General features: G+C 40.7%; 1 protein-coding gene across 4 annotated transcripts in view; it reads left to right on the forward strand.

Annotated features, from left to right (window-relative positions):
* The window catches only part of LOC138786014 (tropomyosin alpha-4 chain), an 89,266-nt gene that overhangs the window by 63,742 nt on the left and 6,188 nt on the right, over positions 1-19,336 (forward strand). For all 4 annotated transcript variants that reach the window (XM_069962616.1, XM_069962615.1, XM_069962619.1 and 1 more), the window contains 6 exons: positions 4,234-4,367; positions 11,882-11,999; positions 13,778-13,848; positions 15,711-15,786; positions 17,313-17,375; positions 19,164-19,233. In XM_069962616.1, coding sequence (XP_069818717.1) covers positions 4,234-4,367; positions 11,882-11,999; positions 13,778-13,848; positions 15,711-15,786; positions 17,313-17,375; positions 19,164-19,233 — 532 coding nt within the window. The remainder of the gene's footprint in view (positions 1-4,233; positions 4,368-11,881; positions 12,000-13,777; positions 13,849-15,710; positions 15,787-17,312; positions 17,376-19,163; positions 19,234-19,336) is intronic.

The following is a 19,336-nucleotide window of genomic DNA, read 5'->3' on the forward strand; positions in this document are numbered from 1 at the left end:
TTTTAATCCAAGATCTGTCCTGTGGTCCGTTTGGCAGGTGATGCAGTTATTGTCCTAAAAACTACTTTTAATCCTACAGCGCTGTGTCTAACGGCCGGGGCTTACATTTGTATATGCATTAGGCTGGCACAACCTCTCCTTCCCTCCTCAGCATAAGGAATGATCCAGGAACATTTACTGCTGTTTGAGCTTTGCACAGGTGTCTTAACGATCCAGCCCATGTTCATTATGCACACAGGTGGGGAATAGGAGGCAATCTGCCTGGAGCATTCCTAATCATGAGGAGGGTGGGGAGGAAGGACAGAGAGGTGGTGCCAGCCTAATGCATATACTAATGTAAGCCCCGTCTGTTAGACACAGCGCTGCCGGATTAAAAGTCGTTTTTAAAACAATAACTGCATCACCTGCCGAACGGACCCCAGGACAGATCTTGGATTAAAAGCAGCTATCCGAAGGTACAAGTGGTTTGGGGGGGACAGATTGTGGGTACAGAGTCGCTTTAAGCAAGGGCTGCAAGGACATCTGTAACGATGTCCCTGCAGCCCTTGTAACGATTATCAGGCCGTGTAATAGGTCCAGTAAATGAGTGACGATCTAGCAGATCGCTGCTCGTTTACAGGTATTATCGGGCCCCCATCGGCCCGTGTAATACCACCCTAACCCTCCCAGCATTAGGGTATGTGAAATTTCAAACGGGGTCCGCATATGTCAACTCTTAGGACGGATGGCAGATTTCATTTGAGAATATCTTTGACATGCACATACCCTAACAAAGAAGCTACAATGTTGCAGAAGGGACAGGGGAGGAGAGGGAGACAGAGAGAAAAGCTCACATACAGATTTTTGTGTTTTCAGCAGAAAACAACAACTAAGAACTGGCAGAAGGAGACAAGATAGATAATAACAAGTATAGACTGAATTGTTTGTCTAACCATGGGCAGCAACATATAAAGTTTTGTTTGAGTGGAATACCCCTTTAAGTATTAGTAATTTTTTTTTTTTTTTTTTAGAGATCAGCAATTTTTTTTCAGCAATTCCCACAGACAGCATCCTGCAGCCTTTACAGTGTTGCTCTGCATGTAGTTTCCTGTCAGCCTGCCTTCCCGTACTGCTATAAATGAAAAAGGTGGAATTTCCATGATGGATGTTTTCACTTTCAACGTACTCTAGTAGCATATTTTTGTGCAGTGAGTACTCAATGAAACTGTCTCATTTCGCCAGCACTTGGGGGGGGGGGGGGGGGGGGATTGGCCAATGCCCCAAAATTTGCAACTTTCCTGCATTTTCACTAAAGGGTCAACGGTGTGCAGAAACTATAGTTTCGGGTAAAAACATTGATAATTCCCCCCCCCCCCCGCCCCTTTTGTTCTTTTCACTCTGAATTATGGAGCGTTTACACAGAGATTTATCTGACAGATTTTTTGAAGCCAAAGCCAGGAACAGACTATAAACAGGGAACAGGTCATAAAGGAAAGACTGAGATCACCTGTCTTTTCAAATCCATTCCTGACTTTGGCTTCCAAAATCTGTCAGATAAATCTCTGTGTAAATGCACCATTAGACACCTTTATTAAATGCTCTACAGATGAAATTTATTAGATCATTCTCCTGTTTACTCCCTTTGGATAGATATGATATTGCATAAAGAGCATTAATAAAAGGACAGGTAGCTAAAAGGAGACCAAAAGTTCCTTGTGGTGTCTAAAGGTTGTTAGGGAAATTTGAGTACTGCTTTGCAGACCATTGGCTATCTTGTCACTTCGAATAATACAAACAGTTGATTTTATGTATCTTAAAGCGACTCTGTACCAACAATCTCCCCCCCCCCAAACCACTTTGGATAGCTGCTTTTAATCAAAGATCTGTCCTGGGGTCCGTTTGGAAGATGATGCAGTTATTGTCCTAAAAAAACAACTTTTAAACTTGCAACCCTGTACCCAACGGGCGTGACTTAAGAGTATCCCCACCCTCTTCATCATTAGGAATGTCACTGGAACATATACTCCTGTCTGAACATTGCACAGGTGCTTAATGATCCAGCCCATGTGCCGGGCTGACATACAGTAGGTGGGTAATAATGGGCAATCTGCCTGGAGCATTCCTAATGATGAGGAGGGCGGGGAGGAGGGATAGAGAGGTTGTACCAGCCTAATGCATACACAATCTAGGCCACGCCCGTTGGGCAGGGGGCTGCAAGTTTAACCTCTTAAGGACATATGACGTACCGGTACGTCATATGTCCTTGTTAGCACTTCAAAGCGGGGCCGCGCGGCACGGTCTGATCGTCGTGCCCGCTAATTAGCTAATCGGAGGCAGCTGTCAAAGTTGACAGCTGCCTCCGATTACCGGAGGCAACCTTTCCCTGGTGTCTAGTGGGGGAGATCGCTCCTCCGGGACGTTGTCCCGGAGGAGCGATCTCCGTTGCTGATGCCGGCCGGGGACTCGTCCAAGATGGCGCCGTCCCCGGCTCGGCACTTGTTTACTTCCGGCTGCAGCAGCCGGAAGTAAACGAGTGCCTATCTCATGGATCTCTGCAGCATATCTATGCTGCAGAGATCTCAATGAGAGATCAAAGTATATATACTAGAAGTCCCCTAGGGGGGCTTCTAGTATAAGTGTAAAAAAAAAAGTGTTTATAATAAAAAGCCCCCTCCCCCAATAAAAGTCTGAATCACCCCCCTTTTCCCAGGTTTTAAATAAAAGTAAACAAATTAATAAATAAACATGTTTGGTATCGCCGCGTGCGTAATTGCCCGAACTATTAATTAATCACATTCCTGATCTCGCAAGGTAAACGGCGTCAGCGCAGAAAATCCCAAAGTGCAAAATTGCGCATTTTTGGTCGCATCAAATCCAGAAAAAATTTAATAAAAAGCGATCAAAAAGTCGTATATGCGCAATCAAGGTACCGATAGAAAGAACACATCATGAAATGACATCTGACACATCAAAAAATGACATCTGACACAGCCCCATAGACAAAGGATAAAAGCGCTATAAGCCTGGGAATGGAGCGATTTTAAGTGACGTATATTTGTTGACAATGGTTTGAATTTTTTACAGGCCATCAGATACAATATAAGTTATACATTTTATACATCGTTTTAATCATAACGACTTGAGGGACATGCATAACAAGTCAGTTTTACCCCAGGGCAAATGGCGTAAAAACACAGTTCCCCCAAATAAAAGAAATGCGTTTTTTTTTTCAATTTCACCACACTTTGAATTTTTTTCTGGTTTCGTAGTGTACTTAATGCAAAAATTCAGCCTGTCATTGCAAAGTACAATTAGTGACGCAAAAAATAAGGGCTCATATGGGTTTCTAGGTGGAAAAATGCTAGTGCTATGGCCTTTTAAACACAAGGAGGAAAACGCAAAAACGAAAATGGGCCCCGTCCTTAAGGGGTTAAAAGTAGTTTTTTAGGACAATAACTGCATCACCTGCCGAACGGACCCTAGGACAGATCTTGGATTAAAAGTAGCTATCTGAAGGTAAAAGCGGTTTGGGGGGGTCAGATCGTTGGTACGGAGTCGCTTTAACTATATACATTACCTATCCACGTTCCAGGGCTGCTGCTGCTGCGGTCTTCTTCTCCACGGGTCCCGCGCGCTCTAACTTCAGAGTGGCCTGTCAGCTGTGGGTACAGAGTTGCTTTAAAGGGGGGGGGTGTCTCGAAGAAAACTAGATCTATAGTGATACATTATGTTAAATATTTCCTATTGTACAACCTTTTCTTAAGATGTATCATTTGAGAGATATACACTTACTGACCCCCACCCCATGTGCCTGTTTTGTTTTATAACCTGTTGCCTGTGGGTGAAGCCCACCAGGCACCCACTATCTTGGATCACTCATGCTCAGTTCAGTCACATGATCTGTCCAATTAGTACTGGCGGTTAGTTTTCACATGTACGGGGTGGGCCTCGGAATGTCTGCACAGTTGCAAGGCAATCGCAGGGTCACAGTTCAGAGTGGAAACCATTAAGAAACTGAATACAAGGGGAAGAAAAATGATTCAGTGATGTAAGCAACTTTACTTAAAACTGCATTTTTACTTTACATATGTATGTGGTACATATCTGATTTTACCACCTCTGCTTTGTGACACCACCCCTTTAAATCCTGTTATTATCCCTCTGCATGATGGGATTTGTACTTTTCTAACAGCAGGGGTGCCTCATCCCTGATGTAGAATGTTTAGTATTAATACATATGTTAATTAATTTCAGGCTGAAGGGGAGGTGGCTGCATTAAACCGCCGTATCCAGCTTGTGGAAGAGGAGTTGGATCGAGCTCAAGAGCGTCTTGCTACAGCTTTACAGAAACTGGAAGAAGCCGAAAAGGCAGCTGATGAGAGTGAAAGGTATTTATGGAGATACATGTAAAATATCCTGTGACACAAAAAAAAAAAAAAAAAAAAAATGTGTGGTTTATGGTCATTGCGTTTAACCCCTTAACGACATCGGGCGTATACTTACGCCCTGATGCCGGTAAGGACGTTCAGAGTGGGGCCGCGCGGCGCCCCCGCTCTGAACCGCGGCGGTCCCGGGTGCCACTTGTAGCCCGGGACCGTAGGTATTAGGGGGGGGCTTCTAGTATAAGTGTAAAAGTTAAAAAAAAAAAAAAATGTTGTTAACAGTAAAAAGCCCCCTCCCCTAATAAAAGTCTGAATCACCCCCCTTTTCCCAGGTTATAAATAAACAAACATGTTTGCTATCGCCGCGTGCGTAATCGCCCGAACTATTAATCACATTCCTGATCTCGCACGGTAAATGGCGTCAGCGCAAAAAAAATCCCAAAGTGCAAAATTGTGCATTTTTGGTCGCATCAAATCCAGAAAAATTTTAATAAAAAGCGATCAAAAAGTCATATATGCACAATCAAGGTACCAGTAGAAAGAACACATCATGGCGCAAAAAATGACACCTCACACAGCCCCATAGACCAAAGGATAAAAGCGCTATAAGCCTGGGAATGGAGCGATTTTAAGGAACGTATATTTGTTGACAATGGTTTAAATTTTTTACAGGCCATCAGATACAATATAAGTTATACATGTTACATATCGTTTTAATCGTAACGACTTGAGGAACATATATAACAAGTCAGTTTTACCCCAGGGCGAATGGCGTAAAAACACGTTTCCCCCAAATAAACAAAATGCTTTTTTTTTTTCAATTTCACCACACTTTGAATTTTTTTCTGGTTTCGCAGTGTACTTTATGCAAAAATTCAGCCTGTCATTGCAAAGTACAATTAGTGACGCAAAAAATAAGGGCTCATGTGGGTCTCTAGGTGGAAAAATGCAAGTGCTATGACCTTTTAAGCACAAGGAGGAAAAAACTAAAACGCAAAAATCGAAATTGGCTCTGTCCTTAAGGGGTTAATCATCATCCCTGTAAACAAAGCATAGAGCGCGCTTACTCCATTATTGTAAAACTCATAACACTGTCGGGCAGATTTGTGAGACTTCGTAAAAGAAAGACTGTCCCTGATTGCAACCAATCAACACAGCTTTAACACGTGCATTGCCACTGCTCCATTGGCTATAGAACTTGCAATGATAGCCTATTACACTTAGCTATCTTCAGCAGTCCCATTGCAAGTGAACAGAGCAATAGCGGACTAGTGCTTAAAAAGGCTTGCCTCTCTCTCTCTTTCCAGTGTTCTGAGTTATTCCACTTCTTGGTTTGGGAATATTCATATTCTCTATGCTGCTACGGAAACATCAAGCAGCATCAGGACTTACTAAAGCCCCCTGAACCAGTTGTGATGATCCCCTAGAATTACACAGCAAGACGTAGTAATTGATGTTATGACAATCTGCTGGTATTCCCCCATTTTTTTAAAACCCTACTGCTGTCCTTGAAGTAGGGTAGAAGTGCTGTTGTTTTTGGCTAATGCCAGTTGCCACGTTGTATAATGAGACTTATACATTGAGCTTATCACTCATATGCTCAAAAGATCCAATCAGCCAATGAGTAGGCGTTCACTCACTCAAGTTAAGAGTGGCTAGGAACGCCATTGAGGAAAATTGGCCCGTATAAAAGAAAGTGCTGCAGAATCTGTGTGGGCTATACAAATAAAAGCATTATTACTATAAGTCCAAGTATCTTCTCACCTCTTCTAGTGTTTTGTCAGGGTAACCCTAAATCTCTGATGCATGTCATCCTGTCTCATTTGTTGAGTGTCTGGGTCTATAACCACTCTTCTTTTTTTCCAAAAAGAAGTGTGTTTTTTATTTTTATTTTTATTTAAACAAACAAAAACATCCCTCTTATCCCTCCTCCAGTATTCCTTGCCAGGAGCATACCTACACAATATAATTGTAACAAATGGATGGAATTCTTGTTACTTACATGTACATTACAGTATAGCTATTTTTACACACAGTATTTTTGCTCCGTATGTTGGTCCTCATATTGCAACCAAAACCAGGAGTGGTTTGGAAAGACCGAAAGGCTATGTTCACACGCTGTTGAAATTTAGTGGATGGCTGTCATTTAATGACAAATAATTGGCGTTATTTTAAAACATCAGCCCTTATGAAACAACAGCCACTATTTGTCATAAAATGACGGCCATCCACTAAATTTAAACAGTGTGTTGACATAGCCTTTCTGTGTTTTCAATGGACTCCTGGTTTTGGTTGCAATATGAGGACTAGGTATGACCGAACCGTAACGAACCAGATTCGTTACGAACTTTGCAAAAAGTTCGGTTCGTCACTGAACCGAACTTTGAGAAAGTTCTTAACGAATCTGGTTAAAATAACAATAACAAATAAAATCACAGAATAGACCAGGATACAAGGGATTATTACTCCTATAATCCCTTGTATCCTGGTTTTCTGTGAATATCAAGATGTGTGATCTGAGGTCACCAAGTCCAAGACATCTTTAGAAAGTGATGCAAACACCTCTGGAATGCATCTGGGAAAGCAAGGAAGCAGTATTACAGGGAATGGTATTACCGGGGTAAGCGATCCCCGGTAATAATGCCGCTCCCTGTAATAGTTAGTAATAGCGGACATATAAAGAGCTCCAGCTCTTTATATGTCCGCTCAGCCAATCAGCTGGGCGGGCATATGAATCTAAATATTTCTTCTAATTTTGTTATTGTGATAAAAAAAAAATTGCATAAATTACAAACATTTGCTGTTTTAAAGTAAAGATTTAATTAAGTATTACATTGAACTGTACTATCGGCAATAGTAATTGACGGCATCAATACATCTCCCTGTAATTGTTAATATTTGATTAACAAAGCACATTTTCGTTCTAACAAAGCTATTTTCGTTGTACAATAGCATAATATACTGTGTGTGTGTGTGTGTGTGTGTATATATATATATATATATATATATATATATATATATATATATATATATATATAATTTTTTTTTTAACAGTATATTTAATTGCAAAAGCATTGATTCGTTTTAATTATGCTATTGAACAACGAAAATAGCTTTTTTAGAATGAAACTTACAGGGAAGCGGTATTATTGCCGGCAATTGCTATTCGCTCATCTCTAGTCCTGTGCAATCACTTGCACCTTGACTAATTTTTTTTTTCACTATTTTTGCACTTTGATTTTTTTCCACTTTTTTCATTGTGATCGCAACTGCAACTAAACGAAACTATACCCTATCAGACTCCCACTATTGTAGCTGCAATTATTCAGCCGTTATAGCAAGGTTCGTTTTAGGTTCGGTTCATACGAATCCGAACTTCAGGAAAGTTCGCCGGATTGAACCGAACTTTTCAAAAGTTCGCTCATCCCTAATGAGGACAAAAATACTGTGTGTGAACCCAGCCTAAAACAGATAAAATATTTCAAATACCTAGCCAGCCTAGTTCAGAGCACGCTCTGTACTAACAAATAGACCTCTGGATTACTAAATTAATGCAAAGGTGAAGAGCCTGTGCGGGAATCCTGGGTGTCAGACATTAGCCATTTACTCCATATCAGCAATTTTTTTTTCCTATACGTCTATTTCTCTGTGTCAGGTGACCAGGTGAACTTTCCAACAAACTCTGCCACTGTAGGGGCTTTACATGCAATAAAAAAGATACCAGCAACAGCAATCTGCTCACAGATGTCAAGAGCCAATTCATCCAATTTAGGTGTCAGCTATAGGATTTCTTTCAATTGTCCCTCCTCTATTATGCCAATATTTGCCACCCATTTTTCCCTTAACCCCTTCATAACCCCTTTTTTTAATGGTCACCTTCAAAATTGCATAACCTGTTCGTTTTTTTTTTTAGTCAACATACCTTTATGAGGGCAAAACAAAATACAGCAAGTCTGGTGCAGTTTTTTTCATTTTTATTTTTATAGTGTTTACCACGTGAGCTAAATAATGACATACTATTATAGTTCAGATCGTTAAGGATGTGGTGATACCAAATATATGAATGTTTGTTTTTATTTTTCATGTTTTGTTTGAAAATTATTTTATAAGGAGACATTGTGTAGTTGTAGTTTTTTTGTGAGAAGGGGTGGAGAATTTTTTCAGATTATCTTCGTATATGTTAGTTTATCAACCCACAATGGGGATGTACCAAATATATAGAGTATTATTGGTAGACATATGGACTTAATCAGGATGACTCGCTCTTGCCCTTACTAAAGGAAGGCTATTTCAAACTCCAGCCTTCCGCTCCAACGCTAAAATCATAGGTTTTATGTTTAACTTATAGAAGTCTGCAATATTCTTGTTCATAGCTATACTAAGATATTTGAAATCCTTGTGATCCCGCACTATTCAGTCCGTTAACTGGAGAATTTTTAGATGACCCTAAGGGGAGAAAGACAGACTTGGCCCAGCTTGTCCTCAAGCCCAAGTATTTTATCAAAATCCCGAAAGATCTCTATTATATGGGGTAATGATTTTTCTGGCTGAGCAAGGCACAACAAGATGTCATCTGCATACAGGGAGACAACATCCCCTGCCCCCCTGCTCCAAATCGCTCTATACCAGGGTGAGATCTAATTGCAATAGCAAGTGACTGTAGCGCCAATGCAAAGAGAAAGGGGGCGAAGGGACCACGCTGCCTTGTACCTCTTTCAAAACAAAAACTTGCTGTAGACTCAAACTTCCCCCAACCCGAACGAAAGACCGTGCCCCTCCATATAGTAATCTCAACCCAACCTAATAGCCTCAAAAATAGATGCGAGATGGACCCTTATTTGTATTTCCATCGGGCCCCCATTTGGCTCCTCACACACCCCTTCGTAGGGACTCCTGACCCCTTCTTAATAGGCATTGTCATCAATCTTAACTAAACCTTTCCAGGAGGCAATATTTTCAGTTACCTCTACCTTCTTTCCCCTTCTTATCTACGACCTTTAACTGTCTTATTACTAAACGCCTAACCCCTTATGACCACCTATCCCTAAGTTTATCACCCTGGGCAACTAAGAGGGGTCAGGACAAGACCAGTTCATTTTTGGATGGACAGCGGAATCCGCCCAACCATAAAATGGTCTATGGCACGGGCAGAAATGTGCGCCCCTCTTATATTCTTGCTTTAAAAAGTAAGTGCACAAGGGATATTCCAGTCAACATCCAGCATGTTAAAGTCACCCATAACTACAATGTCCCCCCTTTACTGACATTTTGGCAATTTCAAGTCTCCTTGGGAAGCTGTCTCTTTATAATACCTAGGTTTCCACTTTGGGACTCCAATTGTTTTGTGGTGTTCTGAAGAAACACTTGCAGGCAAATCCATTAGCATATTTTCACTTTGGTTAGCCCCATAATTTGTTGTACACTGCTTATAAGTTTGCACTTTAGATGTTTGGTTGATCAGCCACCTTGTGGAAGACCTCCAGATATCTGTGTTTATTGGAGCGCTGCTGGTGCAATATTCCGTACTGTGCCTGAGTGTGCCTGTTTCGTTCATTGACACCTACTCTCCTTGTGAGTCGTTATTTATATACTGTGATACGCGTGGACATAGCACTCAAGATTGCACATGGCCTTTCTTTAATGCATTTATCCTTAAAATTCAGCTGCTATCCATCTTCTGGTGAGTGGTGTCTATCCTGTCTCACTTAGTAATTTTTATTATCCAATTATATATTTCCACAGTATATTTTAACACTATATGTACCTGCATTGCATGAAACAAATTTCTCACATATTTTCGATTATGTATAGGTCATTATTTTATAAAGATATTAGATTGCACTTCATACATGCATTTATATATTGGTTACTATTAATAATTATTTAAAGAAAAACCCTGGGCAAATGTATAAAACCAGAGGCTGCTGGGGACATAATATTTAAGTAATACTTGCCTGTCCTGCTGCCGCCTCACTGCCACTGCTTACTGTCAGCCTCTGATCTAAATCTCTTGGGTTCCTGTGGTGGTGTAATGAACTACCTGCTCAGCCAGTCAGTGACTACAGAGGTGTTCTTCCTCACTGGTTGGCTTAGCAGGGCCGTGATGTCTCAGGACTGGGAGATACAGGAGACCAGTGGTTGACTGTGAGTGGTGGCGCTGTGCTGTGGAGGCACCCAGTTGGGGAAGTATCACTTCATTATTATTTCCACCACCCACTGCCCTTTTTTGTATTTTTTGCCCAGAGTTTTCTGTGTTCACTTGCTTGAAAAAAGTTTACATTGAAGTACTGAAACATCACTTCTTGTGTCTTTAGGTAAATAAATGCACAATAATTTTTCCAAGTGGTGTTATAAAAAAAAAAATGCTGCCGGGTGTGCTCTATTCCCACATTCAAGGGATTTACAAGCTAGCTACCAAAGATGCTCTGCAAACAGCCTGTAATAATGCTGGGCTCTTCTCTTATAAGAGAACTCACCAAACATATGAAGTCTTTACCCAAAATATATTGTCCCTTTCTCTCATACTAGCAATCTGGTGATTGAAAGATCTGCCTATATGGCTGTTCTGCAGCAGGTGGTATTGTTTATGGTTTTCAACTTTAGTTCAATTAAGAGTCTCAAAACATGGGACTAGCCAGGGAAGGATCTTTCAAAGGGGTGGCTCCTGTAAGGAGAAGACAAAAAAAACACCATATTAAGTGGCCCCTTCAATCCATATCTTTCTCTTTTTTTCTTTTTATTTAATTAGAAAAGGATAAATACCAATATACAAATATATCCAGGAAAAAAACATCAAAACCTCGGACTTAGCCTAACCAAGAATAACAAAATATGTACACCCATGTACACAGAGAAACATATAACCAAGTATACATAAGCCTACATACACAAGGCAAGTTAGATGCAAAAAATGAAATCACAAAATAAGGTTGCCCTTCAATCCATATCTAACTTAATTACAAGTCTAATGACATGACAAGGGAAATCTTGTGTGAAGGTCAAAATGTTGCATTTTCTGTACTAGTACATGTGAATAAATCTTCATTGATTATACCACTGATGCTACAAAACTCCATTGGGTGTGTCAGAGAGACATGTTGGATTAGTCGAGGTCTTGGTGTTTAGACTGCAACCGAGACTACAACCAAACAGGAGGAGATGGAAGAAGTTGGCTATTTAGTTCCATTAGTCTCACTGTTATGGAGGTAGTGAGATTTTTGTTGCCTATCAGCAGCTGAGCACCTTTGTTAGAGGGACTTATTGTCAGTATAGTGGTGCTGTTTCTTGCTTACGCTAATGCTTCTTATCACAAACTTTCAATATATGTCAATATATTGTTGGAATCAACACTGGTTTTATATGTGGGACTTGATCGGCGTATGTTTTTTAGGACAGTAAAGAAGAATTATTATTTTATTTCACATTAAAAATAAGACAGTTATAGAGGAAGGGTGACAAAATGTAGAGGTAAGTTTTTTTGTATGTAAGCTTTGTGTAAGCTTTGTATCTTGTGTTTATAGAGGAATGAAGGTAATAGAAAACAGAGCCATGAAGGATGAAGAAAAAATGGAAATTCAAGAAATGCAGCTCAAGGAAGCCAAACATATTGCAGAAGAAGCAGACCGTAAATATGAGGAGGTAAAAATTCTGCCATGCAATGAGTGAATTAATTATAGCATTAATATTGATTTCATTGTAGCTATATTCAGGTCTACCTTTACAATCCTGTATTATATGAATCTACTAATAAATGGAATGCATATTCATTAAAGCATATCTGTCACTAATAAAAACTTTTAACATGTCCTAGCAATAAGTAGAACGAGCTGGAAGACACCTGCAATGCCACATGCTCCTCTGTGTCTTTGAGATCTAGATAGCCCCTAGACTTGCATTAAAAGTCCTTCCAGAGACAGAGTTGAGATTGTATGCGCTGAGCCCGTATTTCTCCAAGCTTTTTTTTAGATCAGTCAGGGTCTAAACGTTCAGACCCCGACCAGTCAAATTTTTTGACATGTGTCTGACTTGAAAAGCAGGTAGAGTCCGACAGCATCCAGAGTAGAGTTTCGAAGGCTTTATTAGCACATAAGGTACATGTAGCGACTGCTAGGTGGAAACGTCGCTACATGTACCTGATGTGCTAATAAAGCCTTTGAAACTGTACTCTGGATGCTGTCGGACTCTACCTGCTTTTGATGTTCCTATGGTCAGCTACTAGGATTGATGTCCCCCTGCCATGCATCCCTGTGGTTTTTACCACCATCTTGAACTTTACCCTACCGGTGCTGTTGGACCTTGTGAAGTGATGTGTCTGTGACATATTAAAAGTGTTTTTTTTTTTTTTAAATAACTGTGCACTTTTAAGTGAAGAATAAAGATGCCTAGGCACATTAGACAGAGTTGGGCTTGACCCATTGACCTTGAACCTATGGAATTGTTTAGCAGCAGTTTAAAGGAAGCCTGTCAGCCAGGTCAGCCCCCTGAACCCACCCCACCCCCAGACAGGGCCCGGCATACATACCGGCTCCTGAGATTCCCACTCCTGGTCGCAGGGGGTGGGGGGATTACTGACGCGGCTGACAGGTCCTTTTCCCCTCTCTCCTCACAGAAGAAAACTTGCTTGGTAGCCTTTAGAATCCAGTAACTTTATTACACATAGATGACCAGAGATTAGAAGCTTTTTCATCAGATCTTGCTAATTTTTCCACAGTCCACAATCTTTAAAGACTTCTGTTAGGTCTGCAAGAACATGACTGGCAGGTCATAAGTATTCGCTTACTGCTTTCCTCTGCTCAATTGAAATAGCTTGCTAAGATTGCCAAACCAGATGGCCATACACCTTCAATAACTGTCATGAACGGAATGGGTAAAATCCCTTTTACATGGGACGATTATTGCCAACAAGTGTTCCTAGAAATGCTCATTAGGCGATAATCGATCAGTGTAAAAGTGACAGTGATCAGCGAAAAAATGCCCACTCATCGGCTGACTGCATTTTTTGTGTGGCGCTAAAAACTTATCGCTATGAGCCGCACATTTCCTGTGTAAACAGGAAATGTGCATCCGAAAGCAATATGCTTAAAAGGCTGCACGAATGATCGTACCTTGTAAAGACATTTCAAATGAGCCCTGATCTCGCAGACTGCGAAAGATCTGTTAATGTTAAAGGATCCTAAGCTTATCCCACCAAGAATATTTGGGTCTTTTGGAAAATTTCCAGCACACCCTGACCCTTCTCTTCACAGACATCGTCTGTCACATACTCTTTATACTGCAGGGGCTAAGGGCAGGTGGTAATTCTTTTCATCCTGAGAATACCCTGACTCACTCACTTTCTGGGATGGAATACACCGGTTAAATACTTTTCTTGATGGTGACAAGATTAAAGTGAATAATTTCTTTTCTTCTACTTTTAGGTTGCTCGTAAATTGGTCATACTTGAGGGAGAGCTGGAGAGAGCAGAGGAGCGTGCAGAAGTATCTGAACTGTAAGAATTTACACTTGTCCATGATATAAATATGTATGTACGAGGCTGCATTTAACACATCAGTGTAAGGATTATCGATTTTTGCCAAATATATAATTGGATCCTGTCACTGGAGATATACTTCTTGCCAAAAGTAAGTTAATAGGACCCTTAATGTGCCCATATATTATTGAGAACTGTCAGCCAAATGATCATTCAGCCCACAGTTATCTCTTCTTGCCTCCTTACATACATGATTGTTCGTCATGTTCCCTATGGAGGGGGTAAGGGCAAGCCACAGCCAGACTTCAGACTGCCGACATATTCCTCCAAGAACAATAGGCTTGAATGGAAGAAAATCCCACATGCTCAACTCCTTCTCTTGAAAATCATGTCGGTGAAGAGTTCAAAGTCCCCATCCCACAGGAGACAACATCTGCATCATCTCCATGCACCTGTGCTGCTTCTATAGACTTAAATGTGTCCTTGAGCCTAGATTTCTGTAATATGAAAAGTTATAGTTCAAGCTTTGCTTGCTGTCAGTGAATGCAGGCATATGTACCCATCTTTGTGTACTTGCATATTGTAAGTGCTATAGATGTTCTTACAGTCTGGATGGAACTAGAATGTTATAATTTACAGTCAGCAAGCAGAGATCTAAACCTACACTTCACCCCCCCTTCCCCAATAAACATATACCTGTTATGCAGCAGATAGCTACACCATGCACACGTCAGCTCTGCTACATCATCCGCTAGTATGGAATACATATTGGGGTGATGTGATGCAGGATTAGTAAAAAAAGTCCTGTGTTTACTGTGCAATGATAGTAATAACAGCAGTGGGCAGGAAAGAAAGCTAAGGGTGTAAGTACACAAACAGATCAATCACTTTAAATAAAACTCACCATAATGGTGTGTTTACACAGACAGATTTATCTGACAGATTTTGGAAGCCAAGGCCAGGAATGGATTTGAAAAGAGGAGAAATCTCAGTCTTTTCTTTACTACCTGTTCTCTGTGTATAGTCCATTCCTGGCTTTACTCAAAAAAAATCTGTCAGATAATCTGTTGGTGTAATAGATCCCTAAGTCTTTCCTTTAAGATCTGTTCCCTGTTTATAGTCTGTTCCTGGCTTTGGCTTCAAAAATCTGTCAGATAAATCTGTCTGTGTAAACTCACCATAAGACAGAACATACTAATTTAGTATTAGTATTTAGTATCATTAATAGTACTGGCGTCAGCATAGTTTTGCATGCTTCACTTCTGAGAGGAAATAAAAAATAGAACAACTACAAAATACGTATTGTCTACAGCTCCCTGGCTCCTACCTTTCTTTGTAAACAATGCATTATACTCTGATATCACCAATCCCTCTCCCAATCAATCCCTCTGACCAGCCCTTCCAGCCTACTTAAAAATTTCTCTGTTCTACAAATAATTAAATAAAAAAAATTGTGTGTGTATGTATATATATATATCTTTTATCAGGCATTTAGGGAAAGTGAGGTGTGATTACTGCTGCCTTGTACTGAAATGTCACTTGCAAATAGTCTGCAGTGAAATGAGATGTTCTGCAACAGCGTTGGGGAGGGGAGAGGGCAGGGTGAGAAAACTCTGATGAAAAGCTGAGGAAAAGCAATGCATTCTGGGACTTATATCCTATTTTATAATGTTAATGTGTATACAGTGTTTATATTTTTTTTCTGTACTTCAAATGCCCTAGGGTAGTTACTGATACCATTATTTTACCTATATGTTGAAGCTTTTAATACCTTTATGAAATATGATGTGGTATTTTTTTAGATCATGATAAAATGTATTTATCTGGTAAATAACTGTTCTCCTAATCTTGCCTATAAAAAAAGTTTCTTATTTTATCAGTAAGTGTGGTGATCTGGAAGAAGAACTGAAAAATGTCACCAACAACTTGAAATCTCTAGAGGCCCAGTCAGAAAAGGTAAGGATGCTACAACTAAAGCATTAGTAATATGAAAATATTTCTTTTTGCCGCATATTTCATTACTCATTGCAATAAACAAAAAAAAATACCGATTGTCAATTTAAAAGTTAGTCTAAGCTGCACAGCATTCCTTAGTTACTCCATAAATTATATTAAAGAGTTATTCCGCTCATCAGACATGTCAAAAGGTTTTGATCACAGCAAGTCTCACTGCTGAGACCTACTCTGATGATAAGATATAATTGTGGAGAGATTGCGGTGGCACAATCCACTCCCCGGCCAGACATGCGTTCTGTCAATATTCTTCAACGTAAATCTATGAAAATATATTGACAGAATAAGCGGCCAGCTGGGAATTGGATCACGTGACAGCGATCTCTCCATGCCTATACCACGGCTCTCAACAGAGCTGCTCTGATCAGACCCGCTGTAATCAATAACAAGTTATTTGTAGTGACCCTGACCATTTAACTTTTAATATTTTGCTGCCCTTGGTGACAACATAACAAACAGCATATTTTTTACCTTTCAACTCTCACCCGGTGTCGTCCAGGTCCAGGCTGAGCGATCCCACCTCCACTTTTAAGACAGACTGGTCTGGGGGGGTGACAGGCCACTCAGTCAATCACCGACTGAGAGGGGACAGTGCTGCAGCCGATGATTGGCTGAGCATGCTGTCACTGTGAGGCAGGATCGTTCATCTGGGACGCGAAGGTTGCGTAGGGGGACACCAAGGGAGAGGGGAAAGATAAGTGACTTTTTATGTTCACACCAAGGTCAGCAACACAGTAAAAGTTAATTTTGAGAGGAATACCACTTTATTTATATGAGGCATACAGATTAAGGCTATGTTCACACTGCGTATGTTTCCGGGCGTAGTGCGAACCGCGAATATATGCACGTAGTTTTGAGGTTGATGCGTTCACTTGAAAGTATACGATATACGCCCGCACAGTGCACACTACGTATGAGCTTACGGCCGGATCGTATATGGCACCGTAAAAAATGAACAAGGCCATTGTTTGAGGACGGAAATGTTCCAACTCAAAATTTTACAGTTTTTAGTTATGTGTAGACTACGAATGCACCAAATTAGTTTAGACAATTTATTAGTTGGCATATGAATACTAAAATTGTGTACCAAAATTCTGGCCCATGGTGTTGCCATTTCAGCCATGCCCCTTTTAGTGAAGCCATACCCCTTTTAGGCTATGTCCAAGATGTCTTTTTTTTTTTTTTAGCCGTATTTGTGGACTACCATAATTTTGGTGCCAAAACACAGCCATTTTATGCAAATTATGACTGTAATGACTGCCACCCCAAAAAAAACTCCACAAAATGACCAAAAAAGGATGTTGTGTGAACTTGGCCTTAGACAGTTTCTAGATTATTTTGCACCTTGCTGAAAGCATATATAGCTATAGTTAGAAAACTTAAATTTCAGTTTGTATACTTGCAGTAAGAACACAGCGGAATGTAACCTCATCACTGGATATTAATGTGTTTGTTTGTTTTTTATTAAGTATTCTGAAAAAGAAGACAAATATGAAGAAGAAATCAAGATCTTAACAGACAAACTCAAAGAGGTAACATGCATTACAAGGGATGGTTGTACTGGAAGATTGATGTTATGGACATCTACATAGTAGTTTTTTGTATTTTGATATTAACCCCTTCATGACCGAGGTCATTGATGTCCGGGTCAAATTTGATGCAATGTTCCTCCTTGCCTTCTTAGAGCCATAGCACTTTTATTTTTCCACCTACAGGGCTGGTTGGGGTGTCAATTTTTTTGTGCCATAATCTCTTAATTTATTAGCATTACATTGGTGTACGTCGTTCATGCAATAATGGTATATTTTAATAGATCAGATAATTCCGCACGCTACAATATATTTATTTATTTTACATATTTTTATTTTTATAATGGGCAAGGAGGTATTTTACGGGGTTTTTTTTTTTTCTTAAATACTGTAAAAAAAAAAATTTAATTACACTTTTTTTTACACTTTTATTTTACTGTTAAACATGCAATCATTAGATTGCATATAGTTATCTATGCTATGCCATAGCATAGCAAAAAACAGTACTATCGGCGATCTGTAGATAGAGTTTGCTCTTAGGCAGACTCCATCTACAGATCGCCCATCCGACAGGTAAGTGGCTTACCCCCGCCTGTCTGTACAAGCTATGCTGCGGGGGTCCTGATCATTCAGTGACGGGTATTTAACCTGTCACTGACTTCCTTAAATAATGTGACTGCTGTGCATTGCATCATTTAAGGGGTTAATGACAGACAGCTGTGGGACGTGTCATTATGCCCGGGTCTGGGGACAGTAACGTGTGCAAGGCCGGTCGCATTTAAACGGCCCTACACAAATTAAAATCCCTGTACAGTCAGGAACGTATATATATGTTGCAGTGAAATGATAGAATCAGGGATTGGATCAAATCCCTAAGGGATTGATCAAATCCTGGTAAATGTTGAAATGGCCAAGCCGTTCCATCATTTCCCTAAAGAAAGTCAGGCATTTGATCAAATCCCTGACCCTTTTGAGGGAAATGATGGAATGGAATTTTATCATTTCCCCCCTGTCGGGAGGTCCGGTGCGTCTTGCTCTGCCTGCTGGGAGGTCCAGTGAGGTCCTGTGCATGCTGCTTTGCCTGCCGTGAGATCCAGGGAGTTCCTTCTGCTTTCCGGGGCCATCCACCGCCATGCCTGCAAGCCTCCACTCTGCTCCCTGTGTAGCCGTCCGCCTCCTCTCTGCTCCCTGTCTATATGCTCTGCCGGGAGATCCAGGGGGGACCTTTTGCCTTCCGGTGCAAGCTGCGTGTAGGCTGCCGCTGCCTCTCTGCTCCCCGTCCAGGACCTTCTTCCTTCTGCACCGGACCTCCCAACAGCCAGTACGGAACTTGTATGTTGCAGGGGGGAAATGCCTCCGCTCTTCTCCCTGTCCGCTTGTCTGCCTCCGCGGCCGCCTCTCTGCTCCCTGTCCAGGACCTTCTGCCTTCTACACTGGACCTCCCAACAGGCAGTAAGAAACTTGTATGTTGCAGGGTGAAATGATAGCATTCCATTCCATCATTTCCCTGAAAGGGGTCAGGGATTTGATTAAATCCCTGACTTTCTTCAGGTAAATGATGGAACGGCTTGGCCATTTCATAATTTCCTAGGATGCGATCAAATCCCTGGATTCTATGATTTCACTGCAACATATACATTTCTGCTGAATGGGGCAAGTGCAGCAGGTACATATATAGCTGTATGACTGACGTGAAAGGGTTAAGAAATAAAAAAAAATGTTTTGGACTAGTAAATCCTTGGCTGCATGCCTGCCTGCCTTATTTATTACTTATTATGTTTAAATACACAGGCAGAAACCCGGGCTGAATTTGCAGAAAGAACAGTTGCCAAACTAGAGAAAACCATTGATGACCTTGAAGGTGGGCTATTCTTTAAACTGTTGACCCTAGTATATTATGTGATTTTGTAAATGTTCCAATGAAAAAAGGTAACTGATATGTTACGGTACAGTGCAGTTTAATT

This window comes from Dendropsophus ebraccatus, chromosome 3, assembly GCF_027789765.1.
Source record: "Dendropsophus ebraccatus isolate aDenEbr1 chromosome 3, aDenEbr1.pat, whole genome shotgun sequence".
Taxonomy (NCBI): domain Eukaryota; kingdom Metazoa; phylum Chordata; class Amphibia; order Anura; family Hylidae; genus Dendropsophus; species Dendropsophus ebraccatus.